The sequence below is a fragment of the Giardia intestinalis genome, chromosome 5 (genome assembly GCF_000002435.2).
Source record: "Giardia intestinalis strain WB C6 chromosome 5, whole genome shotgun sequence".
Classification (NCBI taxonomy): Eukaryota; Fornicata; order Diplomonadida; family Hexamitidae; genus Giardia; species Giardia duodenalis.
In genome coordinates this window covers 1-27,161 of record NC_051860.1, presented here as the reverse complement: position 1 = coordinate 27,161, position 27,161 = coordinate 1, and the positions used below count along the sequence as shown (strand labels likewise).

General features: G+C 67.5%; 2 protein-coding genes, 2 non-coding genes and 3 pseudogenes across 4 annotated transcripts; all 7 read left to right on the top strand.

The window, feature by feature from the left end:
• Nucleotides 1-218, top strand: GL50803_00r40002 (the record flags this gene model as incomplete). The annotated part of the gene is made up of 1 exon (XR_005248666.1): nucleotides 1-218. It is a non-coding gene; the product is annotated as an 18S ribosomal RNA (ribosomal RNA).
• A 36-nt stretch (nucleotides 219-254) lies between these two features.
• GL50803_00r40001 lies at nucleotides 255-399 on the top strand. The gene has a single exon (XR_005248665.1). It is a non-coding gene; the product is annotated as a 5.8S ribosomal RNA (ribosomal RNA).
• A 56-nt stretch (nucleotides 400-455) lies between these two features.
• On the top strand, nucleotides 456-2,323 carry GL50803_00r40000 (28S rRNA; annotated as a pseudogene).
• A 3,225-nt stretch (nucleotides 2,324-5,548) lies between these two features.
• On the top strand, nucleotides 5,549-8,783 carry GL50803_0060016 (Reverse transcriptase/endonuclease, putative; annotated as a pseudogene; the record flags this gene model as incomplete).
• Nucleotides 8,784-10,926: 2,143 nt separating this feature from the next.
• On the top strand, nucleotides 10,927-14,255 carry GL50803_0060007 (Reverse transcriptase/endonuclease, putative; annotated as a pseudogene; the record flags this gene model as incomplete).
• A 2,145-nt stretch (nucleotides 14,256-16,400) lies between these two features.
• GL50803_0060004 (putative Reverse transcriptase/endonuclease) lies at nucleotides 16,401-19,730 on the top strand (the record flags this gene model as incomplete). Its single annotated transcript, XM_038046183.1, has 1 exon — nucleotides 16,401-19,730. The coding sequence occupies one exon, from the start codon at nucleotides 16,401-16,403 to the stop codon at nucleotides 19,728-19,730; it is 3,330 nt and encodes a 1,109-aa protein (XP_037902121.1).
• Nucleotides 19,731-21,874: 2,144 nt separating this feature from the next.
• GL50803_0060001 (putative Reverse transcriptase/endonuclease) lies at nucleotides 21,875-25,546 on the top strand (the record flags this gene model as incomplete). Its single annotated transcript, XM_038046181.1, has 1 exon — nucleotides 21,875-25,546. The coding sequence occupies one exon, from the start codon at nucleotides 21,875-21,877 to the stop codon at nucleotides 25,544-25,546; it is 3,672 nt and encodes a 1,223-aa protein (XP_037902120.1).
• Between the last annotated feature and the right edge of the window lie 1,615 nt (nucleotides 25,547-27,161).

The window sequence follows — 27,161 nt, the reverse complement described above, 5'->3', positions numbered from 1 at the left end:
ACCGCGGGCTGGAACGCCCCGCGCACCAGGAATGTCTTGTAGGCGCCCGCCCCCACCGCGCGCCGGACGCGTCCCTGCCCCTTGTACACACCGCCCGTCGCTCCTACCGATGGGCGCGGCGGCGAGCGCCCCGGACGCGCGAAGGGCCGCGAGCCCCCGCGCCTGGAGGAAGGAGAAGTCGTAACAAGGTATCCGTAGGTGAACCTGCGGATGGATCCCTCGCGGCCCCGCGCGTCGCCCCGCGGCCGGTCGGCCCCGAACGCCCCGCCGGCGGATGCCTCGGCCCGGGCGGCGACGAAGAGCGCGCGGAGCGCGAGACGCGGGTCGACCCGCCGCCCGAGAAGCACCGACCCTCGAACGCAGCGCGCCCCGGCGGGCCGCCGGCGCCCGCCGCGTGCCGCGCGCCGGCGCGCAGAGAGCGCCCCGGGGCGGTCCCGCCGGGCTGGGGCCCGAGGCGGGGCGCGACGGGCGAACTTAAGCATATCAGTACGCCCCGGAGGAGAAACCAACCGGGATTCCCCGTAGCGGCGAGCGACGCGGGAGGAGCCCGCCCCGAAGGCGCGCTGTGGGCGCAGGCGCAGGCCCGCGGAGGGCCCGAGCCCGCGAGAGGGTGCAAGCCCCAACGGCGCCGCCGGGCCTGCGCGGCGAGTAGCGCTTGAGCGTGCAGCGCGAAGGGAGGCGCGGCCCTTACAGGCTAAATACCCCCGGGACCGATAGCGGCCAAGTAGGCGAGCGAAGGAAAGGACGCCTGCGGCCGCTCAAAGAGCCTGAGACGGCCGGCCGCCGGCCCCGGCCCGTCTCGAAACACGGACCGAGAAGCCACCGCGCCGCGGCGAGCCCGAGGAGCCCCGGGCGGAGCGAGCGCGAGACGCCGGGCCGCCATGCCCCTGCGGGCGTGCGCGGGCCGAGCCCGCGGCGCGTGGGCCCGAAAGGCGGTGATCTATGCCCGGCGAGGCGAGGCCGGGCGAAAGCCTGGTGGAGGCCGCCGCGGTGCTGACGCGCAGATCGCTCGTCGGAGCCGGGCATGGGGCGAAAGACTCATCGAACGCCTGGTAGCTGGTTGCCTCCGAAATGTCTCCCAGGACAGCCGCCGCCCCGCAGTTGCGGCCCGTAGAGCGCTGGCCGGCGGGAGCGGGGGCCGCTCCCCGCCCGCAAATCCGAAGGGCTCGCGCCGCCCCGCCGCTGGATGGGGGGGCGGCGAATGCGGGCGGCGCGTGGCCCTCCTGGTAAGCAGGACGGGCGAGGCGGGACGAGCCGGACGGCGGGCCAGGAGTGCGCGCCGGGCCCGCGGAACGGCGTCGCCGGTCCCGACAGCTGGAAGGTGGCCCCAGAAGTCGGCATCCTCCAGAGTGTGTAACAACCCACCAGCGATACGGCCGGCCCGGAAAAGGAGCGCGCCGGGCCCCGGACTCGCGCCCGGCCGCCGCGCGCGGCGGGTAGGAGGCCGCAGAGGCCCCGGGGGCGAGGCGGCGCGCCTAGGCCCCGGCCGGCCGGCCTCTGGTGCAGAATGCCGGCAGCTAGCGCGCTAACTCCCGCCCCGGAGGACTGAGGGGGAGACGGGTTCCGCGGCGCGCATTCTGGCCGCCGGGTGACTCGGGCCTAAGCGGCGGGTGAGACCGGGATAGGGGCGTGCCGCTCCGCGAACGGGGAGCCGGCGGAAGACTCTCGGCACGCGGCCACCCCGCGGGGAACGCCCGCCCCCGCGCGGACGCGCATCGGGGAACGCGGCGGGCGCGCCCGCGCCGCGAACGCCCCGCAGTCCCCCGGACGCCTGCGCGCGAGAGGGGGGCCGGGGCGGACCCGCGCGTCCCGGCCCGCCCCTGAAAACGCGGGGGCGCCGGCCGCGCGCACGTACCGACCGCAGCAAGGACTCCGGGTCAGCAGCCTCTAGCGCGGGAGCGAACGCGGCTCAGGGAAGTCGGCAAGCCGGCTCCGTAACCTCGGAAAAGGAGTGGCTCTGACGGCGCGCCGGGTCAGAACTGGAACGGACGCGGGGATCCCGACTGTTTACTAGAAACACAGCGTCGCGAGGGCCGCACCCGGCGCTGGCGCGACGTGATTTCTGCCCAGTGCCACGACCGTCACCGTGAACGATCCGCCGAACCTGGTAAACGGCGGGATAACTATGACTCTCTTAAGGTAGCCAAATGCCTCGTCGGGCAATTTCCGACGTGCATGAATGGACCAACGAGGATCCCACTGTCCCGAGCCGCGCCTCCGCGAGCCTCCAGCCTCGGGAACGGCGAGGGCCGGCCAGCGGGGCAAGAAGACCCTTTTGAGCTTGACTCCAGCCCGGGCCTGTGGGGCGGGGCGGCCGGCGCAGCCATCACTACTACGACGAGATGCACAGGCAGCGCCAGGACATGAAGGCGGGCGTCTTCCGCGAGCTGAGGAAGAAGCGCCTGCAGGACACGGCCGCGCTCCGATCCTTCCTGCCGCTCGCATTGCTGGGGCGCACCCCTGGACACGCAGGTCCTGTTCATAGGGGACTGCTTGGCGGGGAGGTACCAGCGGGGCCGGCCGATGGGCACGTGCTGCCACTGCAAGCAGCCCTTCCTTCCCAGGCACCATCTGGTGTGCAAGGCCATTAACGGGATTCACGTGGCGCGGCACGACAAGATTCTGGACGCCCTGCTCGCGTGCTCCCGCGGTCGCGCTGGGTCTGTTGTGCGCAATCCCACGATCCCAGTGGATCACCTCCAGCCTGACCTTGTCATCGGTGGGGGCTTCGGGGACTTGGTGGTCACTGTCCCGTGGAGGCTGGAGCGGTCCTATGCCCTGAAGGCCGCCAAGTATCGCCCCCTCGTGCTCCAGGGGCGGGCGGCCCACATCCTCCCCGTCGTGGTCGGTGCTGACGGCGTCCTGCACCACCTGTCTGCGGCCGGACTCGCGTTCGCCGGCGTGGACCTTGCGCGCTTCATGCAGGAGGCGGCGCAGGTCATCCTCTGGCACTACAGGCTGTCGGCCCTCCTGTACGCTGGGCTGCGAGTGGAGAGGCCGGTGCACCGCCCCGCCCCTGCAGTATCCCTGCCGGAACCGGCTCCCAACGAGGCTCGGGCTACTCCTCCTACTCCCCTCACCCCTGCCATGTGGAGCCCTGGCACGTCGCCCTCCGTAGAGATCATGGCCGATCTCAGCCAGCATCCTGATGCGGCAGTCCTCCTCCCTGGGGTCCTGCTGAGGTCTCCTCCTCGATCACCTGGGGCACCGATCACCCCGCACAGCCGGATGCAAACGAACGCCCAGACCCCTTCATGTGCTCAAGGGCCCCCTCCCGCCTCCACTGGATGACGACAGCCCCGACGATGCAGGAGCACCCGAGCCGGTGCACAAGGCCCTGCCGTCCTTCTTCAAGCGCGTCGGTCCTCCCAAGCCGCATGCCCCTGATGGCTTCTACCCCTTCAAACGCATCGACACGGGGCGCTAGTGGTCATGCTTGGGCACCCTGCCCGCTGTCGGCTGCCCCACAGCGCGAACGGACCCCTGGGCCTGCGTGCCGAGCTGTCTCCCCTGGTACTCCTCGCTCGCACCCGAGGCCTCTTGCCCCTATCATTCGGGTGTGCATCACGTCCAGACACGGTGCGATAGATGCCTAGCCGCGATGCCATACACACTCGACCAGGCCGGGCCAGGCCGGACGCCCCCCTGGATGGCCAGACACCCGCCCTGCCTACGTTTGGGCACTTCCTCGATGGGACTCGTCATCTGCCCACGCCGCAGCCCGGTGTTCGTCTGTCTGTCCTCCGGGCAGCGGCGGTCCTTGGGTGCTGAGTCTGGCGAGCTGGTGCTGGGGGAAGAGGCTAGCCCCGTGTGTCATTCGTACCATCGCACCGCGCCGTGCTGATCCCCCATGGAACTGCCCGCCAGTGGCCGCCTCCGGTCCGGGGCGGCACAGCCCTGGCTCGGGCCATCCTCTGCTGCAGCGCCCCGGTGCCCCCTGGAGAGGATGGCCGGGTGCTATGTGCTACTGAGCCCTCGGGTGCATCGCTTCCCCACTGCCCCCCTCATGTACCCACTCTGGGCGCCCCGGTACAGGGAACCTGGTCACTCTGGCCCTGGCCTCCAGGTGCTTGCCCTCCAATGGGCCATCCTCATGCGCCTGTGTTTGCCTGGCCCATTCTCCCCTGCTCCTCTCTACCTCTCCTGCTCGGTCTCCGCTGAGTCGCGGTGACGGCTGTTGACAGTCCGGCCGGGCCCCCAGGTTTCGCTCCATACCTGGGCCACATGCCTCCAGCGCTGGCACCACATGGGTTGCTTGTCACAGATGGGACTGGCACGCACAGAAGAATATGGCTCCACGGCGCTCTGCCGGTCTGTCCTGAGCTGGCGTCATCAGCCTGGACCCGCCCTTAGGGGGCCTCCTCCATCACCCGTGCCTCCCCACACCACCTCCTAAGCCGTCAGTCTGCTCTCTCAGGCGTGACCTTCTGTCGGCTCCTGGGCCGTATGGGACCACCGCCCCGCTGCCCCCGCCATCTTGGCCAGACGCCTCCGGTGAGCCACCATTCTGGAATAGCACGACACGTGTGGATGGGCTAGCTATGGCGCACGGTCCGCACCCTCCCTTCTCACGGACTCCCGGGGACAGTCCGGACGCGTCTCCCTTGTCCCCCGAATCGGTGGCCCCGGCCGATCCCCATCGTGCATCCTTATATGGGGCACTGCACACACCTGTCCACGCTGTCCCCTTGGGCCGGCCACAGCTCACCCCGTGTGTCGATGGGCCAGAATTTGGGCTCCCCAAACCCCTCCACCCCCAAGCTGTTTCCTCGCCGGTTCTCTGGGCTCGCGCTTCCCTTTTTAGTGCAACAGCATTATGGTGCCTCGCGTATGTGCGCGGTGCAGTGGGCCGGTCTGTAGGCCTGCCTTTGACTGGAATCCTGGATCCCTGGGTTTCTGGCCCGACGCGTCGTCTTCTACCCCCAAACAGGCCTGCACTCTTCTTGGTCCACGGGCTATTTGTCTCTTGTTTCCGCGGCCCAGGGCCTGCTGGTTGCGCCGGGCGACGCTCATGGTGGATTTATTTTTTCCAAAATCCAGAATTTGGGCCTGAAGACCGCCCCGCAGGGCCTGGAGGATGCGGGGATCGGTCCACCCACACCATGCGCTCGAGCAAAGGCCAAGCACCCACGCCATCACGTCTCATCCAGGACTCCTGCGCCGCCACGGAGGAGGATCGGCACCTTCGCCATCGATCCTCCAGGATGCCCCCTACCACTCCCCTCACATGGCACGCCTCCCTCGGGCCTGTATGTCTGCATGCCGCTATGCCCTAACACCGCAGGCCGCCCTCTCCGCGGATCCACTAACACACAGCCTGCAGCGCCTGGCCCCCCTGGCCGTGACCCGCGCGCCCCGCGCACAGGAGCATACCCTGGAGCTGGGGAGAAGCCCCCCTGGCCGCGCCCCGCCGCGAGACCACGCGGGCACGGGGGCTGGGCGCCCCGGCGGGCCCTTCCCCTCCGTCGTGAGGCTGCCTCCCCTCCAATGTCCTTACCGCCTTGCGCGCATATTACGTAGTAAACCGCCCTAAAAAAAAAAAAAAACCATGCGTTCCGCCCTTTCCGCGCCTTCGGGAACCACGGAGATCGGGGCTTCCTCAGGCCCAGAGCCTCCCAACCACGCTCCAACCGACTCCCACAGGCCCCTACCTAGGGGCACTCCCGATCCTATGACGCTGGGTGACGGCAACGATGCCTCGACGACCGCCATGGCCCGGCCTTCCTCTTGCGAGCCCCTCTGCGGCTCCCACGGGCCCCCATCCCCCAGCCTGGGCCTGGCAACAGCCGTTCCGCCACGGACAACTCTCCCAATGAGTCTTCTCCTGTCCATGGCTTACAGGGCTCCGGGGCCTCGGTGGCCCGGGACGCCTCTCCTCCCTGCCTGTCGGCCTGTGGCCAGGAGCCCTCCCGCCGACGACGGCCTCCCATACGACCTGGGCCCGACACGAGCGGAGGGGGGCGCAGACCTGCCTGCTCCTGGGGCCGTACGACTGTCTGCGAGCGCTGCGGAGAGGTGCTGCCTGACTCTGCGGCGATCGATGTCCACATCGGGATGCACATCCGCCTCCCGGTTCACCTTCTCCGTCGCGCAGCCCTTCTCCGCTGTCGGGGTCTGCCCTCCACCTGCAGCCGCCGAGCCCTCTCCCTCGCCAACGCCGGACCCTGTGTTCCCGTATGCATGCAGCATGTGCCGGGCCCGATACAAACGGAGAGGGGGCTGAAGGCCCATATCGCCAGGCTCGGCCACTACCTCCCGCTCGACGCCACAGTCCCCGAGCGCATCGGGTGCCTGTGGCAGCCGTCCCCTGAGCTGCTTCGCCTCCTCACTGACGTATTCACAGAGATGGCGGGGCGCCTCCTCCTGTAGAGGCCCTAGCGCGCTTCCTCTCGACGTGCCGCCGCATGGAGGGCTCTGGACGGCTCCCCCCGGCGCAGTCGCTTCTCCGGAAGGGGCTGCTCGGCCGGGCATGGCAGGCGCTGTTGAGCGAGACGTCCTCTGCCGCCAGGGTCCCGAGCCCCAGGGCAAGGAGCGGGAAGCGATTGTCCATGAGCTCCACCCGCGCCCATGCCTGTCTCTCGCCCCCGTCCATCACGTGCTCGGCCCGTCGCCCAAGATAACGGCCAGGCGCTGCTGAGGAGCTGCAGGCCGATGGGCCTGTCGCGGCGGACCCTCTGGGCTGGGGAAGCCTCCCTCCTGCACCTTTGTGGGGCGCCGGGGCTGCGGAGCTCTTCCCTCTGTCTGACGACCCTCTTCCTCCAGCAGGAACTGGGCCCGCTCCAGCCCCGTGCGAGTTCAGGCTGAAGCTTCTGCCCAAGTCTGGCGGCGATGGCGCCCTATCGCAGTGCAGGAGACGCTTCTGGTCGCCTTCCACCGCTTGCTCCTGCGTCGGACTCCCGCGCTCCGCAAGCTCCCGGCGTGGCAGCTGGCTTGAGCACCTCGCCAGATGAAGGCGATCCGCGCGGCCGAGGAGCTGAAGAGGACCACCACTGCTCCGGTGATGTGCGGAATGCCTTCACAGCGTCCCGCTTCCGTCTCCTCTTTGCGCTCCGCCGGGCAGGGGTGTCCAGCCGACCGTCGCGTACTTGAGTCGTTCTCGCGGCTCGCACTCTCGGACCTCCCCGCGTCCAGCGGGCGTGCAGGGGGACCCGCTGTCCATGGCGATGTTCTGCCAGAGCCTTGGTCTGGCCGGTGGAGACGTACCTCGGCCAGTACAAGGTCGTTGCATACGCCGACGACCTCGTCATTGCGTCAGAGGAGGCGATTCCCATAGTACCGTGAAGAGTGACGCGCAGTCTGCCCTCTCCGCATAGGGCTCACGGTCGAGCTCTCGAAGTGCTCCTCGACCCAGGCCGGGGCGATCTCCTTCATGGGCACCCGCGTGCTCAAGCACTCCTCCTTCAACCTCGCGCAGACATCGGCCCGCCGCTCCACGAGCATCTCGCCGTCCTCCGTGTTCGGGTTCTCTCCTCCACGACGCCTCAGGCTCCTGTCTGCCTGCGTCGTCCCTGCAGTTAACTATGGACCCCTTGTGACGACTACCCGGGCCCGTCCCCCTATGCCGACGTCGATGCGCAGATAGTGGAGGAGGTCGCGACCCTTCTGGAGATCCCCGAACCCCTTGCGAAGACCCTTGCTCTGACGCCCCGCGCGAAGTCGGCCTCGGACTGGTGCTGCCCCTCACTACTCGACGAGATGCACAGGCAGCGCCAGGACATGAAGGCGGGCGTCTTCCGCGAGCTGAGGAAGAGCGCCTGCAGGACACCGGCCGCGCTCCGTCCTTCCTGCCGCTCGCATTGCTGGGCGCGCACCCCTGGACAACACGCAGGTCCTGTTCATAGGGGACTGCTTGGCGGGGAGGTACCAGCGGGGCCGGCCGATGGGCACGTGCTGCCACTGCAAGCAGCCCTTCCTTCCCAGGCACCATCTGGTGTGCAAGGCCATTAACGGGATTCACGTGGCGCGGCACGACAAGATTCTGGACGCCCTGCTCGCGTGCTCCCGCGGTCGCGCTGGGTCTGTTGTGCGCATCCCACGATCCCAGTGGATCACCTCCAGCCTGACCTTGTCATCGGTGGGGGCTTCGGGGACTTGGTGGTCACTGTCCCGTGGAGGCTGGAGCGGTCCTATGCCCTGAAGGCCGCCAAGTATCGCCCCCTCGTGCTCCAGGGGCGGGCGGCCCACATCCTCCCCGTCGTGGTCGGTGCTGACGGCGTCCTGCACCACCTGTCTGCGGCCGGACTCGCGTTCGCCGGCGTGGACCTTGCGCGCTTCATGCAGGAGGCGGCGCAGGTCATCCTCTGGCACTACAGGCTGTCGGCCCTCCTGTACGCTGGGCTGCGAGTGGAGAGGCCGGTGCACCGCCCCGCCCCTGCAGTATCCCTGCCGGAACCGGCTCCCAACGAGGCTCGGGCTACTCCTCCTACTCCCCTCACCCCTGCCATGTGGAGCCCTGGCACGTCGCCCTCCGTAGAGATCATGGCCGATCTCAGCCAGATCCTGATGCGGCAGTCCCTCCTCCCTGGGGTCCTGCTGAGGTCTCCTCCTCGATCACCTGGGGCACCGATCACCCCGCACAGCCGGATGCAAACGAACGCCCAGACCCCTTCATGTGCTCAAGGGCCCCCTCCCCGCCTCCACTGGATGACGACAGCCCCGACGATGCAGGAGCACCCGAGCCGGTGCACAAGGCCCTGCCGTCCTTCTTCAAGCGCGTCGGTCCTCCCAAGCCGCATGCCCCTGATGGCTTCTACCCCTTCAAACGCATCGACACGGGGCGCTAGTGGTCATGCTGGGCACCCTGCCCGCTGTCGGCTGCCCCACAGCGCGAACGGACCCCTGGGCCTGCGTGCCGAGCTGTCTCCCCTGGTACTCCTCGCTCGCACCCGAGGCCTCTTGCCCCTATCATTCGGGTGTGCATCACGTCCAGACACGGTGCGATAGATGCCTAGCCGCGATGCCATACACACTCGACCAGGCCGGGCCAGGCCGGACGCCCCCCTGGATGGCCAGACACCCGCCCTGCCTACGTTTGGGCACTTCCTCGATGGACTCGTCATCTGCCCACGCCGCAGCCCGGTGTTCGTCTGTCTGTCCTCCCGGGCAGCGGCGGTCCTTGGGTGCTGAGTCTGGCGAGCTGGTGCTGGGGGAAGAGGCTAGCCCCGTGTGTCATTCGTACCATCGCACCGCGCCGTGCTGATCCCCCCATGGAACTGCCCGCCAGTGGCCGCCTCCGGTCCGGGCGGCACAGCCCTGGCTCGGGCCATCCTCTGCTGCAGCGCCCCGGTGCCCCCTGGAGAGGATGGCCGGGTGCTATGTGCTACTGAGCCCTCGGGTGCATCGCTTCCCCACTGCCCCCCTCATGTACCCACTCTGGGCGCCCCGGTACAGGGAACCTGGTCACTCTGGCCCTGGCCTCCAGGTGCTTGCCCTCCAATGGGCCATCCCTCATGCGCCTGTGTTTGCCTGGCCCATTCTCCCCTGCTCCTCTCTACCTCTCCTGCTCGGTCTCCGCTGAGTCGCGGTGACGGCTGTTGACAGTCCCGGCCGGGCCCCCAGGTTTCGCTCCATACCTGGGCCACATGCCTCCCACCAGCGCTGGCACCACATGGGTTGCTTGTCACAGATGGGACTGGCACGCACAGAAGAATATGGCTCCACGGCGCTCTGCCGGTCTGTCCTGAGCTGGCGTCATCAGCCTGGACCCGCCCTTAGGGGGCCTCCTCCATCACCCGTGCCTCCCCACACCACCTCCTAAGCCGTCAGTCTGCTCTCTCAGGCGTGACCTTCTGTCGGCCTCCTGGGCCGTATGGGACCACCGCCCCGCTGCCCCCGCCATCTTGGCCAGACGCCTCCGGTGAGCCACCATTCTGGAATAGCACGACACGTGTGGATGGGCTAGCTATGGTGCACGGTCCGCACCCTCCCTTCTCACGGACTCCCGGGGACAGTCCGGACGCGTCTCCCTTGTCCCCCGAATCGGTGGCCCCGGCCGATCCCCATCGTGCATCCTTATATGGGGCACTGCACACACCTGTCCACGCTGTCCCCTTGGGCCGGCCACAGCTCACCCCGTGTGTCGATGGGCCAGAATTTGGGCTCCCCAAACCCCTCCACCCCCAAGCTGTTTCCTCGCCGGTTCTCTGGGCTCGCGCTTCCCTTTTTAGTGCAACAGCATTATGGTGCCTCGCGTATGTGCGCGGTGCAGTGGGCCGGTCTGTAGGCCTGCCTTTGACTGGAATCCTGGATCCCTGGGTTTCTGGCCCGACGCGTCGTCTTCTACCCCCCAAACAGGCCTGCACTCTTCTTGGTCCACGGGCTATTTGTCTCTTTGTTTCCGCGGCCCAGGGCCTGCTGGTTGCGCCGGGGCGACGCTCATGGTGGATTTTATTTTTTCCAAAATCCAGAATTTGGGCCTGAAGACCGCCCCCGCAGGGCCTGGAGGATGCGGGGAATCGGTCCACCCACACCATGCGCTCGAGCAAAGGCCAAGCACCCACGCCATCACGTCTCATCCAGGACTCCTGCGCCGCCACGGAGGAGGATCGGCACCTTCGCCATCGATCCTCCAGGATGCCCCCCTACCACTCCCCCTCACATGGCACGCCTCCCTCGGGCCTGTATGTCTGCATGCCGCTATGCCCTAACACCGCAGGCCGCCCTCTCCGCGGATCCACTAACACACAGCCTGCAGCGCCTGGCCCCCCTGGCCGTGACCCGCGCGCCCCCGCGCACAGGAGCATACCCCTGGAGCTGGGGAGAAGGCCCCCCTGGCCGCGCCCCCGCCGCGAGACCACGCGGGCACGGGGGCTGGGCGCCCCGGGCGGGCCCTTCCCCTCCGTCGTGAGGCTGCCTCCCCTCCAATGTCCTTACCGCCTTGCGCGCATATTACGTAGTAAACCGCCCCTAAAAAAAAAAAAAAAAACCATGCGTTCCGCCCTTTCCGCGCCTTCGGGAACCACGGAGATCGGGGCTTCCTCAGGCCCAGAGCCTCCCAACCACGCTCCAACCGACTCCCACAGGCCCCTACCTAGGGGCACTCCCGATCCTATGACGCTGGGTGACGGCAACGATGCCTCGACGACCGCCATGGCCCGGCCTTCCTCTTGCGAGCCCCTCTGCGGCTCCCACGGGCCCCCATCCCCCAGCCTGGGCCTGGCAACAGCCGTTCCGCCACGGACAACTCTCCCAATGAGTCTTCTCCTGTCCATGGCTTACAGGGCTCCGGGGCCTCGGTGGCCCGGGACGCCTCTCCTCCCTGCCTGTCGAACGACCTTCTGCCCTGTGGCCAGGAGCCCCTCCCGATTCCCGACGACGGCCTCCCATACGACCTGGGCCACGACAACTCCCCGTCCATCACGGACGAGCAGGAGGCCCGGGGCGCAGACCTGCCTGCTCCTGGGGGCCGTACGACTGTCTGCGAGCGCTGCGGAGAGGTGCTGCCTGACTCTGCGGCGATCGATGTCCACATCGGGATGCACCATCCGCCTCCCGGTTCACCTTCTCCGTCGCGCAGCCCTTCTCCGCTGTCGGGGTCTGCCCCTCCACCTGCAGCCGCCGAGCCCTCTCCCTCGCCAACGCCGGACCCTGTGTTCCCGTATGCATGCAGCATGTGCCGGGCCCGATACAAAACGGAGAGGGGGCTGAAGGCCCATATCGCCAGGCTCGGCCACTACCTCCCGCTCGACGCCACAGTCCCCGAGCGCATCGGGGTGCCTAGTGGCAGCCCGTCCCCTGAGCTGCTTCGCCTCCTCACTGACGTATTCACAGAGATGGCGGGGCGCCTTCCTCCTGTAGAGGCCCTAGCGCGCTTCCTCTCGACGTGCCGCCGCATGGAGGGCTCTGGACGGCTCCCCCCGGCGCAGTCGCTTCTCCGGAAGGGGCTGCTCGGCCGGGCATGGCAGGCGCTGTTGAGCGAGACGTCCTCTGCCGCCAGGGTCCCCGAGCCCCAGGGCAAGGAGCGGGAAGCGATTGTCCATGAGCTCCACCCGCGCCCCATGCCTGTCTCTCTGCCCCCCGTCCATCACGTGCTCGGCCCGTCGCCCAAGATAACGGCCAAGGCGCTGCTGAAGGAGCTGCAGGCGATGAGGCCTGTCGCGGCCGGACCCTCTGGGCTGGGGAAGCCTCACCTCCTGCACCTTTGTGGGGCCGCCGGGGCTGCGGAGCTCTTCACCTCTGTCCTGACGACCCTCTTCTCCAGCAGGAACTGGGCCCAGCTCCAGCCCCTGTGCGAGTTCAGGCTGAAGCTTCTGCCCAAGTCTGGCGGCCGATGGCGCCCTATCGCAGTGCAGGAGACGCTTCTGGTCGCCTTCCACCGCTTGCTCCTGCGTCGGACTCCCGCGCTCCGCAAGCTCCCGGCGTGGCAGCTGGCCTTTGAGCACCTCGCCCAGATGAAGGCGATCCGCGCGGCCGAGGAGCTGAAGAGGACACACCACCTGCTCACGGTGGATGTGCGGAATGCCTTCAACAGCGTCCCGCATTCCGTCATCCTCTTTGCGCTCCGCCGGGCAGGGGTGGTCCAGCCGACCGTCGCGTACATTGAGTCGTTCCTCGCGGCTCGGCACTCCTCGGACCTCCCCGCGGTCCCAGCGGGCGTGCCACAGGGGGACCCGCTGTCCATGGCGATGTTCTGCCAGAGCCTTGTCTGGCCGGTGGAGACGTACCTCGGCCAGTACAAGGTCGTTGCATACGCCGACGACCTCGTCATTGCGTCAGAGGAGGCGATTCCCATAGATACCGTGAAGAGTGACGCGCAGTCTGCCCTCTCCCGCATAGGGCTCACGGTCGAGCTCTCGAAGTGCTCCTCGACCCAGGCCGGGGCGATCTCCTTCATGGGCACCCGCGTGCTCAAGCACTCCTCCTTCAACCTCGCGCAGACATCGGCCCGCCGGCTCCACGAGCATCTCGCCGTCCTCCGTGCTTCGGGTCTCTCACTCCACGACCGCCTCAGGCTCCTGTCTGCCTGCGTCGTCCCTGCAGTTAACTATGGACCCCTTGTTGACGACTACCCGGGCCCGTCCCCCTATGCCGACGTCGATGCGCAGATAGTGGAGGAGGTCGCGACCCTTCTGGAGATCCCCGAACCCCTTGCGAAGACCCTTGCTCTGACGCCCCGCGCGAAGTACGGCCTCGGACTGGTGCTGCCCCATCACTACTACGACGAGATGCACAGGCAGCGCCAGGACATGAAGGCGGGCGTCTTCCGCGAGCTGAGGAAGAAGCGCCTGCAGGACACGGCCGCGCTCCGATCCTTCCTGCCGCTCGCATTGCTGGGCTGCGCACCCCTGGACAACACGCAGGTCCTGTTCATAGGGGACTGCTTGGCGGGGAGGTACCAGCGGGGCCGGCCGATGGGCACGTGCTGCCACTGCAAGCAGCCCTTCCTTCCCAGGCACCATCTGGTGTGCAAGGCCATTAACGGGATTCACGTGGCGCGGCACGACAAGATTCTGGACGCCCTGCTCGCGTGCTCCCGCGGTCGCGCTGGGTCTGTTGTGCGCAATCCCACGATCCCAGTGGATCACCTCCAGCCTGACCTTGTCATCGGTGGGGGCTTCGGGGACTTGGTGGTCACTGTCCCGTGGAGGCTGGAGCGGTCCTATGCCCTGAAGGCCGCCAAGTATCGCCCCCTCGTGCTCCAGGGGCGGGCGGCCCACATCCTCCCCGTCGTGGTCGGTGCTGACGGCGTCCTGCACCACCTGTCTGCGGCCGGACTCGCGTTCGCCGGCGTGGACCTTGCGCGCTTCATGCAGGAGGCGGCGCAGGTCATCCTCTGGCACTACAGGCTGTCGGCCCTCCTGTACGCTGGGCTGCGAGTGGAGAGGCCGGTGCACCGCCCCGCCCCTGCAGTATCCCTGCCGGAACCGGCTCCCAACGAGGCTCGGGCTACTCCTCCTACTCCCCTCACCCCTGCCATGTGGAGCCCTGGCACGTCGCCCTCCGTAGAGATCATGGCCGATCTCAGCCAGCATCCTGATGCGGCAGTCCCTCCTCCCTGGGGTCCTGCTGAGGTCTCCTCCTCGATCACCTGGGGCACCGATCACCCCGCACAGCCGGATGCAAACGAACGCCCAGACCCCTTCATGTGCTCAAGGGCCCCCTCCCCGCCTCCACTGGATGACGACAGCCCCGACGATGCAGGAGCACCCGAGCCGGTGCACAAGGCCCTGCCGTCCTTCTTCAAGCGCGTCGGTCCTCCCAAGCCGCATGCCCCTGATGGCTTCTACCCCTTCAAACGCATCGACACGGGGCGCTAGTGGTCATGCTTGGGCACCCTGCCCGCTGTCGGCTGCCCCACAGCGCGAACGGACCCCTGGGCCTGCGTGCCGAGCTGTCTCCCCTGGTACTCCTCGCTCGCACCCGAGGCCTCTTGCCCCTATCATTCGGGTGTGCATCACGTCCAGACACGGTGCGATAGATGCCTAGCCGCGATGCCATACACACTCGACCAGGCCGGGCCAGGCCGGACGCCCCCCTGGATGGCCAGACACCCGCCCTGCCTACGTTTGGGCACTTCCTCGATGGGACTCGTCATCTGCCCACGCCGCAGCCCGGTGTTCGTCTGTCTGTCCTCCCGGGCAGCGGCGGTCCTTGGGTGCTGAGTCTGGCGAGCTGGTGCTGGGGGAAGAGGCTAGCCCCGTGTGTCATTCGTACCATCGCACCGCGCCGTGCTGATCCCCCCATGGAACTGCCCGCCAGTGGCCGCCTCCGGTCCGGGGCGGCACAGCCCTGGCTCGGGCCATCCTCTGCTGCAGCGCCCCGGTGCCCCCTGGAGAGGATGGCCGGGTGCTATGTGCTACTGAGCCCTCGGGTGCATCGCTTCCCCACTGCCCCCCCTCATGTACCCACTCTGGGCGCCCCGGTACAGGGAACCTGGTCACTCTGGCCCTGGCCTCCAGGTGCTTGCCCTCCAATGGGCCATCCCTCATGCGCCTGTGTTTGCCTGGCCCATTCTCCCCTGCTCCTCTCTACCTCTCCTGCTCGGTCTCCGCTGAGTCGCGGTGACGGCTGTTGACAGTCCCGGCCGGGCCCCCAGGTTTCGCTCCATACCTGGGCCACATGCCTCCCACCAGCGCTGGCACCACATGGGTTGCTTGTCACAGATGGGACTGGCACGCACAGAAGAATATGGCTCCACGGCGCTCTGCCGGTCTGTCCTGAGCTGGCGTCATCAGCCTGGACCCGCCCTTAGGGGGCCTCCTCCATCACCCGTGCCTCCCCACACCACCTCCTAAGCCGTCAGTCTGCTCTCTCAGGCGTGACCTTCTGTCGGCCTCCTGGGCCGTATGGGACCACCGCCCCGCTGCCCCCGCCATCTTGGCCAGACGCCTCCGGTGAGCCACCATTCTGGAATAGCACGACACGTGTGGATGGGCTAGCTATGGCGCACGGTCCGCACCCTCCCTTCTCACGGACTCCCGGGGACAGTCCGGACGCGTCTCCCTTGTCCCCCGAATCGGTGGCCCCGGCCGATCCCCATCGTGCATCCTTATATGGGGCACTGCACACACCTGTCCACGCTGTCCCCTTGGGCCGGCCACAGCTCACCCCGTGTGTCGATGGGCCAGAATTTGGGCTCCCCAAACCCCTCCACCCCCAAGCTGTTTCCTCGCCGGTTCTCTGGGCTCGCGCTTCCCTTTTTAGTGCAACAGCATTATGGTGCCTCGCGTATGTGCGCGGTGCAGTGGGCCGGTCTGTAGGCCTGCCTTTGACTGGAATCCTGGATCCCTGGGTTTCTGGCCCGACGCGTCGTCTTCTACCCCCCAAACAGGCCTGCACTCTTCTTGGTCCACGGGCTATTTGTCTCTTTGTTTCCGCGGCCCAGGGCCTGCTGGTTGCGCCGGGGCGACGCTCATGGTGGATTTTATTTTTTCCAAAATCCAGAATTTGGGCCTGAAGACCGCCCCCGCAGGGCCTGGAGGATGCGGGGAATCGGTCCACCCACACCATGCGCTCGAGCAAAGGCCAAGCACCCACGCCATCACGTCTCATCCAGGACTCCTGCGCCGCCACGGAGGAGGATCGGCACCTTCGCCATCGATCCTCCAGGATGCCCCCCTACCACTCCCCCTCACATGGCACGCCTCCCTCGGGCCTGTATGTCTGCATGCCGCTATGCCCTAACACCGCAGGCCGCCCTCTCCGCGGATCCACTAACACACAGCCTGCAGCGCCTGGCCCCCCTGGCCGTGACCCGCGCGCCCCCGCGCACAGGAGCATACCCCTGGAGCTGGGGAGAAGGCCCCCCTGGCCGCGCCCCCGCCGCGAGACCACGCGGGCACGGGGGCTGGGCGCCCCGGGCGGGCCCTTCCCCTCCGTCGTGAGGCTGCCTCCCCTCCAATGTCCTTACCGCCTTGCGCGCATATTACGTAGTAAACCGCCTCTGAAAAAAAAAAAAAACCATGCGTTCCGCCCTTTCCGCGCCTTCGGGAACCACGGAGATCGGGGCTTCCTCAGGCCCAGAGCCTCCCAACCACGCTCCAACCGACTCCCACAGGCCCCTACCTAGGGGCACTCCCGATCCTATGACGCTGGGTGACGGCAACGATGCCTCGACGACCGCCATGGCCCGGCCTTCCTCTTGCGAGCCCCTCTGCGGCTCCCACGGGCCCCCATCCCCCCAGCCTGGGCCTGGCAACAGCCGTTCCGCCACGGACAACTCTCCCAATGAGTCTTCTCCTGTCCATGGCTTACAGGGCTCCGGGGCCTCGGTGGCCCGGGACGCCTCTCCTCCCTGCCTGTCGAACGACCTTCTGCCCTGTGGCCAGGAGCCCCTCCCGATTCCCGACGACGGCCTCCCATACGACCTGGGCCACGACAACTCCCCGTCCATCACGGACGAGCAGGAGGCCCGGGGCGCAGACCTGCCTGCTCCTGGGGGCCGTACGACTGTCTGCGAGCGCTGCGGAGAGGTGCTGCCTGACTCTGCGGCGATCGATGTCCACATCGGGATGCACCATCCGCCTCCCGGTTCACCTTCTCCGTCGCGCAGCCCTTCTCCGCTGTCGGGGTCTGCCCCTCCACCTGCAGCCGCCGAGCCCTCTCCCTCGCCAACGCCGGACCCTGTGTTCCCGTATGCATGCAGCATGTGCCGGGCCCGATACAAAACGGAGAGGGGGCTGAAGGCCCATATCGCCAGGCTCGGCCACTACCTCCCGCTCGACGCCACAGTCCCCGAGCGCATCGGGGTGCCTAGTGGCAGCCCGTCCCCTGAGCTGCTTCGCCTCCTCACTGACGTATTCACAGAGATGGCGGGGCGCCTTCCTCCTGTAGAGGCCCTAGCGCGCTTCCTCTCGACGTGCCGCCGCATGGAGGGCTCTGGACGGCTCCCCCCGGCGCAGTCGCTTCTCCGGAAGGGGCTGCTCGGCCGGGCATGGCAGGCGCTGTTGAGCGAGACGTCCTCTGCCGCCAGGGTCCCCGAGCCCCAGGGCAAGGAGCGGGAAGCGATTGTCCATGAGCTCCACCCGCGCCCCATGCCTGTCTCTCTGCCCCCCGTCCATCACGTGCTCGGCCCGTCGCCCAAGATAACGGCCAAGGCGCTGCTGAAGGAGCTGCAGGCGATGAGGCCTGTCGCGGCCGGACCCTCTGGGCTGGGGAAGCCTCACCTCCTGCACCTTTGTGGGGCCGCCGGGGCTGCGGAGCTCTTCACCTCTGTCCTGACGACCCTCTTCTCCAGCAGGAACTGGGCCCAGCTCCAGCCCCTGTGCGAGTTCAGGCTGAAGCTTCTGCCCAAGTCTGGCGGCCGATGGCGCCCTATCGCAGTGCAGGAGACGCTTCTGGTCGCCTTCCACCGCTTGCTCCTGCGTCGGACTCCCGCGCTCCGCAAGCTCCCGGCGTGGCAGCTGGCCTTTGAGCACCTCGCCCAGATGAAGGCGATCCGCGCGGCCGAGGAGCTGAAGAGGACACACCACCTGCTCACGGTGGATGTGCGGAATGCCTTCAACAGCGTCCCGCATTCCGTCATCCTCTTTGCGCTCCGCCGGGCAGGGGTGGTCCAGCCGACCGTCGCGTACATTGAGTCGTTCCTCGCGGCTCGGCACTCCTCGGACCTCCCCGCGGTCCCAGCGGGCGTGCCACAGGGGGACCCGCTGTCCATGGCGATGTTCTGCCAGAGCCTTGTCTGGCCGGTGGAGACGTACCTCGGCCAGTACAAGGTCGTTGCATACGCCGACGACCTCGTCATTGCGTCAGAGGAGGCGATTCCCATAGATACCGTGAAGAGTGACGCGCAGTCTGCCCTCTCCCGCATAGGGCTCACGGTCGAGCTCTCGAAGTGCTCCTCGACCCAGGCCGGGGCGATCTCCTTCATGGGCACCCGCGTGCTCAAGCACTCCTCCTTCAACCTCGCGCAGACATCGGCCCGCCGGCTCCACGAGCATCTCGCCGTCCTCCGTGCTTCGGGTCTCTCACTCCACGACCGCCTCAGGCTCCTGTCTGCCTGCGTCGTCCCTGCAGTTAACTATGGACCCCTTGTTGACGACTACCCGGGCCCGTCCCCCTATGCCGACGTCGATGCGCAGATAGTGGAGGAGGTCGCGACCCTTCTGGAGATCCCCGAACCCCTTGCGAAGACCCTTGCTCTGACGCCCCGCGCGAAGTACGGCCTCGGACTGGTGCTGCCCCATCACTACTACGACGAGATGCACAGGCAGCGCCAGGACATGAAGGCGGGCGTCTTCCGCGAGCTGAGGAAGAAGCGCCTGCAGGACACGGCCGCGCTCCGATCCTTCCTGCCGCTCGCATTGCTGGGCTGCGCACCCCTGGACAACACGCAGGTCCTGTTCATAGGGGACTGCTTGGCGGGGAGGTACCAGCGGGGCCGGCCGATGGGCACGTGCTGCCACTGCAAGCAGCCCTTCCTTCCCAGGCACCATCTGGTGTGCAAGGCCATTAACGGGATTCACGTGGCGCGGCACGACAAGATTCTGGACGCCCTGCTCGCGTGCTCCCGCGGTCGCGCTGGGTCTGTTGTGCGCAATCCCACGATCCCAGTGGATCACCTCCAGCCTGACCTTGTCATCGGTGGGGGCTTCGGGGACTTGGTGGTCACTGTCCCGTGGAGGCTGGAGCGGTCCTATGCCCTGAAGGCCGCCAAGTATCGCCCCCTCGTGCTCCAGGGGCGGGCGGCCCACATCCTCCCCGTCGTGGTCGGTGCTGACGGCGTCCTGCACCACCTGTCTGCGGCCGGACTCGCGTTCGCCGGCGTGGACCTTGCGCGCTTCATGCAGGAGGCGGCGCAGGTCATCCTCTGGCACTACAGGCTGTCGGCCCTCCTGTACGCTGGGCTGCGAGTGGAGAGGCCGGTGCACCGCCCCGCCCCTGCAGTATCCCTGCCGGAACCGGCTCCCAACGAGGCTCGGGCTACTCCTCCTACTCCCCTCACCCCTGCCATGTGGAGCCCTGGCACGTCGCCCTCCGTAGAGATCATGGCCGATCTCAGCCAGCATCCTGATGCGGCAGTCCCTCCTCCCTGGGGTCCTGCTGAGGTCTCCTCCTCGATCACCTGGGGCACCGATCACCCCGCACAGCCGGATGCAAACGAACGCCCAGACCCCTTCATGTGCTCAAGGGCCCCCTCCCCGCCTCCACTGGATGACGACAGCCCCGACGATGCAGGAGCACCCGAGCCGGTGCACAAGGCCCTGCCGTCCTTCTTCAAGCGCGTCGGTCCTCCCAAGCCGCATGCCCCTGATGGCTTCTACCCCTTCAAACGCATCGACACGGGGCGCTAGTGGTCATGCTTGGGCACCCTGCCCGCTGTCGGCTGCCCCACAGCGCGAACGGACCCCTGGGCCTGCGTGCCGAGCTGTCTCCCCTGGTACTCCTCGCTCGCACCCGAGGCCTCTTGCCCCTATCATTCGGGTGTGCATCACGTCCAGACACGGTGCGATAGATGCCTAGCCGCGATGCCATACACACTCGACCAGGCCGGGCCAGGCCGGACGCCCCCCTGGATGGCCAGACACCCGCCCTGCCTACGTTTGGGCACTTCCTCGATGGGACTCGTCATCTGCCCACGCCGCAGCCCGGTGTTCGTCTGTCTGTCCTCCCGGGCAGCGGCGGTCCTTGGGTGCTGAGTCTGGCGAGCTGGTGCTGGGGGAAGAGGCTAGCCCCGTGTGTCATTCGTACCATCGCACCGCGCCGTGCTGATCCCCCCATGGAACTGCCCGCCAGTGGCCGCCTCCGGTCCGGGGCGGCACAGCCCTGGCTCGGGCCATCCTCTGCTGCAGCGCCCCGGTGCCCCCTGGAGAGGATGGCCGGGTGCTATGTGCTACTGAGCCCTCGGGTGCATCGCTTCCCCACTGCCCCCCCTCATGTACCCACTCTGGGCGCCCCGGTACAGGGAACCTGGTCACTCTGGCCCTGGCCTCCAGGTGCTTGCCCTCCAATGGGCCATCCCTCATGCGCCTGTGTTTGCCTGGCCCATTCTCCCCTGCTCCTCTCTACCTCTCCTGCTCGGTCTCCGCTGAGTCGCGGTGACGGCTGTTGACAGTCCCGGCCGGGCCCCCAGGTTTCGCTCCATACCTGGGCCACATGCCTCCCACCAGCGCTGGCACCACATGGGTTGCTTGTCACAGATGGGACTGGCACGCACAGAAGAATATGGCTCCACGGCGCTCTGCCGGTCTGTCCTGAGCTGGCGTCATCAGCCTGGACCCGCCCTTAGGGGGCCTCCTCCATCACCCGTGCCTCCCCACACCACCTCCTAAGCCGTCAGTCTGCTCTCTCAGGCGTGACCTTCTGTCGGCCTCCTGGGCCGTATGGGACCACCGCCCCGCTGCCCCCGCCATCTTGGCCAGACGCCTCCGGTGAGCCACCATTCTGGAATAGCACGACACGTGTGGATGGGCTAGCTATGGCGCACGGTCCGCACCCTCCCTTCTCACGGACTCCCGGGGACAGTCCGGACGCGTCTCCCTTGTCCCCCGAATCGGTGGCCCCGGCCGATCCCCATCGTGCATCCTTATATGGGGCACTGCACACACCTGTCCACGCTGTCCCCTTGGGCCGGCCACAGCTCACCCCGTGTGTCGATGGGCCAGAATTTGGGCTCCCCAAACCCCTCCACCCCCAAGCTGTTTCCTCGCCGGTTCTCTGGGCTCGCGCTTCCCTTTTTAGTGCAACAGCATTATGGTGCCTCGCGTATGTGCGCGGTGCAGTGGGCCGGTCTGTAGGCCTGCCTTTGACTGGAATCCTGGATCCCTGGGTTTCTGGCCCGACGCGTCGTCTTCTACCCCCCAAACAGGCCTGCACTCTTCTTGGTCCACGGGCTATTTGTCTCTTTGTTTCCGCGGCCCAGGGCCTGCTGGTTGCGCCGGGGCGACGCTCATGGTGGATTTTATTTTTTCCAAAATCCAGAATTTGGGCCTGAAGACCGCCCCCGCAGGGCCTGGAGGATGCGGGGAATCGGTCCACCCACACCATGCGCTCGAGCAAAGGCCAAGCACCCACGCCATCACGTCTCATCCAGGACTCCTGCGCCGCCACGGAGGAGGATCGGCACCTTCGCCATCGATCCTCCAGGATGCCCCCCTACCACTCCCCCTCACATGGCACGCCTCCCTCGGGCCTGTATGTCTGCATGCCGCTATGCCCTAACACCGCAGGCCGCCCTCTCCGCGGATCCACTAACACACAGCCTGCAGCGCCTGGCCCCCCTGGCCGTGACCCGCGCGCCCCCGCGCACAGGAGCATACCCCTGGAGCTGGGGAGAAGGCCCCCCTGGCCGCGCCCCCGCCGCGAGACCACGCGGGCACGGGGGCTGGGCGCCCCGGGCGGGCCCTTCCCCTCCGTCGTGAGGCTGCCTCCCCTCCAATGTCCTTACCGCCTTGCGCGCATATTACGTAGTAAACCGCCTCTGAAAAAAAAAAAAACCATGCGTTCCGCCCTTTCCGCGCCTTCGGGAACCACGGAGATCGGGGCTTCCTCAGGCCCAGAGCCTCCCAACCACGCTCCAACCGACTCCCACAGGCCCCTACCTAGGGGCACTCCCGATCCTATGACGCTGGGTGACGGCAACGATGCCTCGACGACCGCCATGGCCCGGCCTTCCTCTTGCGAGCCCCTCTGCGGCTCCCACGGGCCCCCATCCCCCCAGCCTGGGCCTGGCAACAGCCGTTCCGCCACGGACAACTCTCCCAATGAGTCTTCTCCTGTCCATGGCTTACAGGGCTCCGGGGCCTCGGTGGCCCGGGACGCCTCTCCTCCCTGCCTGTCGAACGACCTTCTGCCCTGTGGCCAGGAGCCCCTCCCGATTCCCGACGACGGCCTCCCATACGACCTGGGCCACGACAACTCCCCGTCCATCACGGACGAGCAGGAGGCCCGGGGCGCAGACCTGCCTGCTCCTGGGGGCCGTACGACTGTCTGCGAGCGCTGCGGAGAGGTGCTGCCTGACTCTGCGGCGATCGATGTCCACATCGGGATGCACCATCCGCCTCCCGGTTCACCTTCTCCGTCGCGCAGCCCTTCTCCGCTGTCGGGGTCTGCCCCTCCACCTGCAGCCGCCGAGCCCTCTCCCTCGCCAACGCCGGACCCTGTGTTCCCGTATGCATGCAGCATGTGCCGGGCCCGATACAAAACGGAGAGGGGGCTGAAGGCCCATATCGCCAGGCTCGGCCACTACCTCCCGCTCGACGCCACAGTCCCCGAGCGCATCGGGGTGCCTAGTGGCAGCCCGTCCCCTGAGCTGCTTCGCCTCCTCACTGACGTATTCACAGAGATGGCGGGGCGCCTTCCTCCTGTAGAGGCCCTAGCGCGCTTCCTCTCGACGTGCCGCCGCATGGAGGGCTCTGGACGGCTCCCCCCGGCGCAGTCGCTTCTCCGGAAGGGGCTGCTCGGCCGGGCATGGCAGGCGCTGTTGAGCGAGACGTCCTCTGCCGCCAGGGTCCCCGAGCCCCAGGGCAAGGAGCGGGAAGCGATTGTCCATGAGCTCCACCCGCGCCCCATGCCTGTCTCTCTGCCCCCCGTCCATCACGTGCTCGGCCCGTCGCCCAAGATAACGGCCAAGGCGCTGCTGAAGGAGCTGCAGGCGATGAGGCCTGTCGCGGCCGGACCCTCTGGGCTGGGGAAGCCTCACCTCCTGCACCTTTGTGGGGCCGCCGGGGCTGCGGAGCTCTTCACCTCTGTCCTGACGACCCTCTTCTCCAGCAGGAACTGGGCCCAGCTCCAGCCCCTGTGCGAGTTCAGGCTGAAGCTTCTGCCCAAGTCTGGCGGCCGATGGCGCCCTATCGCAGTGCAGGAGACGCTTCTGGTCGCCTTCCACCGCTTGCTCCTGCGTCGGACTCCCGCGCTCCGCAAGCTCCCGGCGTGGCAGCTGGCCTTTGAGCACCTCGCCCAGATGAAGGCGATCCGCGCGGCCGAGGAGCTGAAGAGGACACACCACCTGCTCACGGTGGATGTGCGGAATGCCTTCAACAGCGTCCCGCATTCCGTCATCCTCTTTGCGCTCCGCCGGGCAGGGGTGGTCCAGCCGACCGTCGCGTACATTGAGTCGTTCCTCGCGGCTCGGCACTCCTCGGACCTCCCCGCGGTCCCAGCGGGCGTGCCACAGGGGGACCCGCTGTCCATGGCGATGTTCTGCCAGAGCCTTGTCTGGCCGGTGGAGACGTACCTCGGCCAGTACAAGGTCGTTGCATACGCCGACGACCTCGTCATTGCGTCAGAGGAGGCGATTCCCATAGATACCGTGAAGAGTGACGCGCAGTCTGCCCTCTCCCGCATAGGGCTCACGGTCGAGCTCTCGAAGTGCTCCTCGACCCAGGCCGGGGCGATCTCCTTCATGGGCACCCGCGTGCTCAAGCACTCCTCCTTCAACCTCGCGCAGACATCGGCCCGCCGGCTCCACGAGCATCTCGCCGTCCTCCGTGCTTCGGGTCTCTCACTCCACGACCGCCTCAGGCTCCTGTCTGCCTGCGTCGTCCCTGCAGTTAACTATGGACCCCTTGTTGACGACTACCCGGGCCCGTCCCCCTATGCCGACGTCGATGCGCAGATAGTGGAGGAGGTCGCGACCCTTCTGGAGATCCCCGAACCCCTTGCGAAGACCCTTGCTCTGACGCCCCGCGCGAAGTACGGCCTCGGACTGGTGCTGCCCCATCACTACTACGACGAGATGCACAGGCAGCGCCAGGACATGAAGGCGGGCGTCTTCCGCGAGCTGAGGAAGAAGCGCCTGCAGGACACGGCCGCGCTCCGATCCTTCCTGCCGCTCGCATTGCTGGGCTGCGCACCCCTGGACAACACGCAGGTCCTGTTCATAGGGGACTGCTTGGCGGGGAGGTACCAGCGGGGCCGGCCGATGGGCACGTGCTGCCACTGCAAGCAGCCCTTCCTTCCCAGGCACCATCTGGTGTGCAAGGCCATTAACGGGATTCACGTGGCGCGGCACGACAAGATTCTGGACGCCCTGCTCGCGTGCTCCCGCGGTCGCGCTGGGTCTGTTGTGCGCAATCCCACGATCCCAGTGGATCACCTCCAGCCTGACCTTGTCATCGGTGGGGGCTTCGGGGACTTGGTGGTCACTGTCCCGTGGAGGCTGGAGCGGTCCTATGCCCTGAAGGCCGCCAAGTATCGCCCCCTCGTGCTCCAGGGGCGGGCGGCCCACATCCTCCCCGTCGTGGTCGGTGCTGACGGCGTCCTGCACCACCTGTCTGCGGCCGGACTCGCGTTCGCCGGCGTGGACCTTGCGCGCTTCATGCAGGAGGCGGCGCAGGTCATCCTCTGGCACTACAGGCTGTCGGCCCTCCTGTACGCTGGGCTGCGAGTGGAGAGGCCGGTGCACCGCCCCGCCCCTGCAGTATCCCTGCCGGAACCGGCTCCCAACGAGGCTCGGGCTACTCCTCCTACTCCCCTCACCCCTGCCATGTGGAGCCCTGGCACGTCGCCCTCCGTAGAGATCATGGCCGATCTCAGCCAGCATCCTGATGCGGCAGTCCCTCCTCCCTGGGGTCCTGCTGAGGTCTCCTCCTCGATCACCTGGGGCACCGATCACCCCGCACAGCGGATGCAAACGAACGCCCAGACCCCTTCATGTGCTCAAGGGCCCCCTCCCCGCCTCCACTGGATGACGACAGCCCCGACGATGCAGGAGCACCCGAGCCGGTGCACAAGGCCCTGCCGTCCTTCTTCAAGCGCGTCGGTCCTCCCAAGCCGCATGCCCCTGATGGCTTCTACCCCTTCAAACGCATCGACACGGGGCGCTAGTGGTCATGCTTGGGCACCCTGCCCGCTGTCGGCTGCCCCACAGCGCGAACGGACCCCTGGGCCTGCGTGCCGAGCTGTCTCCCCTGGTACTCCTCGCTCGCACCCGAGGCCTCTTGCCCTATCATTCGGGTGTGCATCACGTCCAGACCGGTGCGATAGATGCCTAGCCGCGATGCCATACACACTCGACCAGGCCGGGCCAGGCCGGACGCCCCCCTGGATGGCCAGACACCCGCCCTGCCTACGTTTGGGCACTTCCTCGATGGGACTCGTCATCTGCCCACGCCGCAGCCCGGTGTTCGTCTGTCTGTCCTCCCGGGCAGCGGCGGTCCTTGGGTGCTGAGTCTGGCGAGCTGGTGCTGGGGGAAGAGGCTAGCCCCGTGTGTCATTCGTACCATCGCACCGCGCCGTGCTGATCCCCCCATGGAACTGCCCGCCAGTGGCCGCCTCCGGTCCGGGGCGGCACAGCCCTGGCTCGGGCCATCCTCTGCTGCAGCGCCCCGGTGCCCCTGGAGAGGATGGCCGGGTGCTATGTGCTACTGAGCCCTCGGGTGCATCGCTTCCCCACTGCCCCCCTCATGTACCCACTCTGGGCGCCCCGGTACAGGGAACCTGGTCACTCTGGCCTGGCCTCCAGGTGCTTGCCCTCCATGGGCCATCCCTCATGCGCCTGTGTTTGCCTGGCCATTCTCCCCTGCTCCTCTCTACCTCTCCTGCTCGGTCTCCGCTGAGTCGCGGTGACGGCTGTTGACAGTCCGGCCGGGCCCCAGGTTTCGCTCCATACCTGGGCCACATGCCTCCCACCAGCGCTGGCACCACATGGGTTGCTTGTCACAGATGGGACTGGCACGCACAGAAGAATATGGCTCCACGGCGCTCTGCCGGTCTGTCCTGAGCTGGCGTCATCAGCCTGGACCCGCCCTTAGGGGGCCTCCTCCATCACCCGTGCCTCCCCACACCACCTCCTAAGCCGTCAGTCTGCTCTCTCAGGCGTGACCTTCTGTCGGCTCTGGGCGTATGGGACACCGCCCCGCTGCCCCCGCCATCTTGGCCAGACGCCTCCGGTGAGCCACCATTCTGGAATAGCACGACACGTGTGGATGGGCTAGCTATGGCGCACGGTCCGCACCTCCTTCTCCGGACTCCGGGGACCGTCCGGACGGTCTCCTTGTCCCCCGAATCGGTGGCCCCGGCCGATCCCATCGTGCATCCTTTATGGGGCCTGCACACCTGTCCACGCTGTCCCTTGGGCGGCCACGCTCACCCGTGTGTCGATGGGCCAGATTTGGCTCCCCACCCTCACCCCAGCTGGTTTCCTCGCCGGTTCTCTGGGCTCGCGCTTCCCTTTTTAGTGCAACAGCATTATGGTGCCTCGCGTATGTGCGCGGTGCAGTGGGCCGGTCTGTAGGCCTGCCTTTGACTGGAATCCTGGATCCCTGGGTTTCTGGCCCGACGCGTCGTCTTCTACCCCCCAAACAGGCCTGCACTCTTCTTGGTCCACGGGCTATTTGTCTCTTTGTTTCCGCGGCCCAGGGCCTGCTGGTTGCGCCGGGGCGACGCTCATGGTGGATTTTATTTTTTCCAAAATCCAGAATTTGGGCCTGAAGACCGCCCCCGCAGGGCCTGGAGGATGCGGGGAATCGGTCCACCCACACCATGCGCTCGAGCAAAGGCCAAGCACCCACGCCATCACGTCTCATCCAGGACTCCTGCGCCGCCACGGAGGAGGATCGGCACCTTCGCCATCGATCCTCCAGGATGCCCCCCTACCACTCCCCCCACATGGCACGCCTCCCTCGGGCCTGTATGCTGCATGCCGCTATGCCCTAACACCGCAGGCCGCCCTCTCCGCGGATCCACTAACACACAGCCTGCAGCGCCTGGCCCCCCTGGCCGTGACCCGCGCGCCCCCGCGCACAGGAGCATACCCCTGGAGCTGGGGAGAAGGCCCCCCTGGC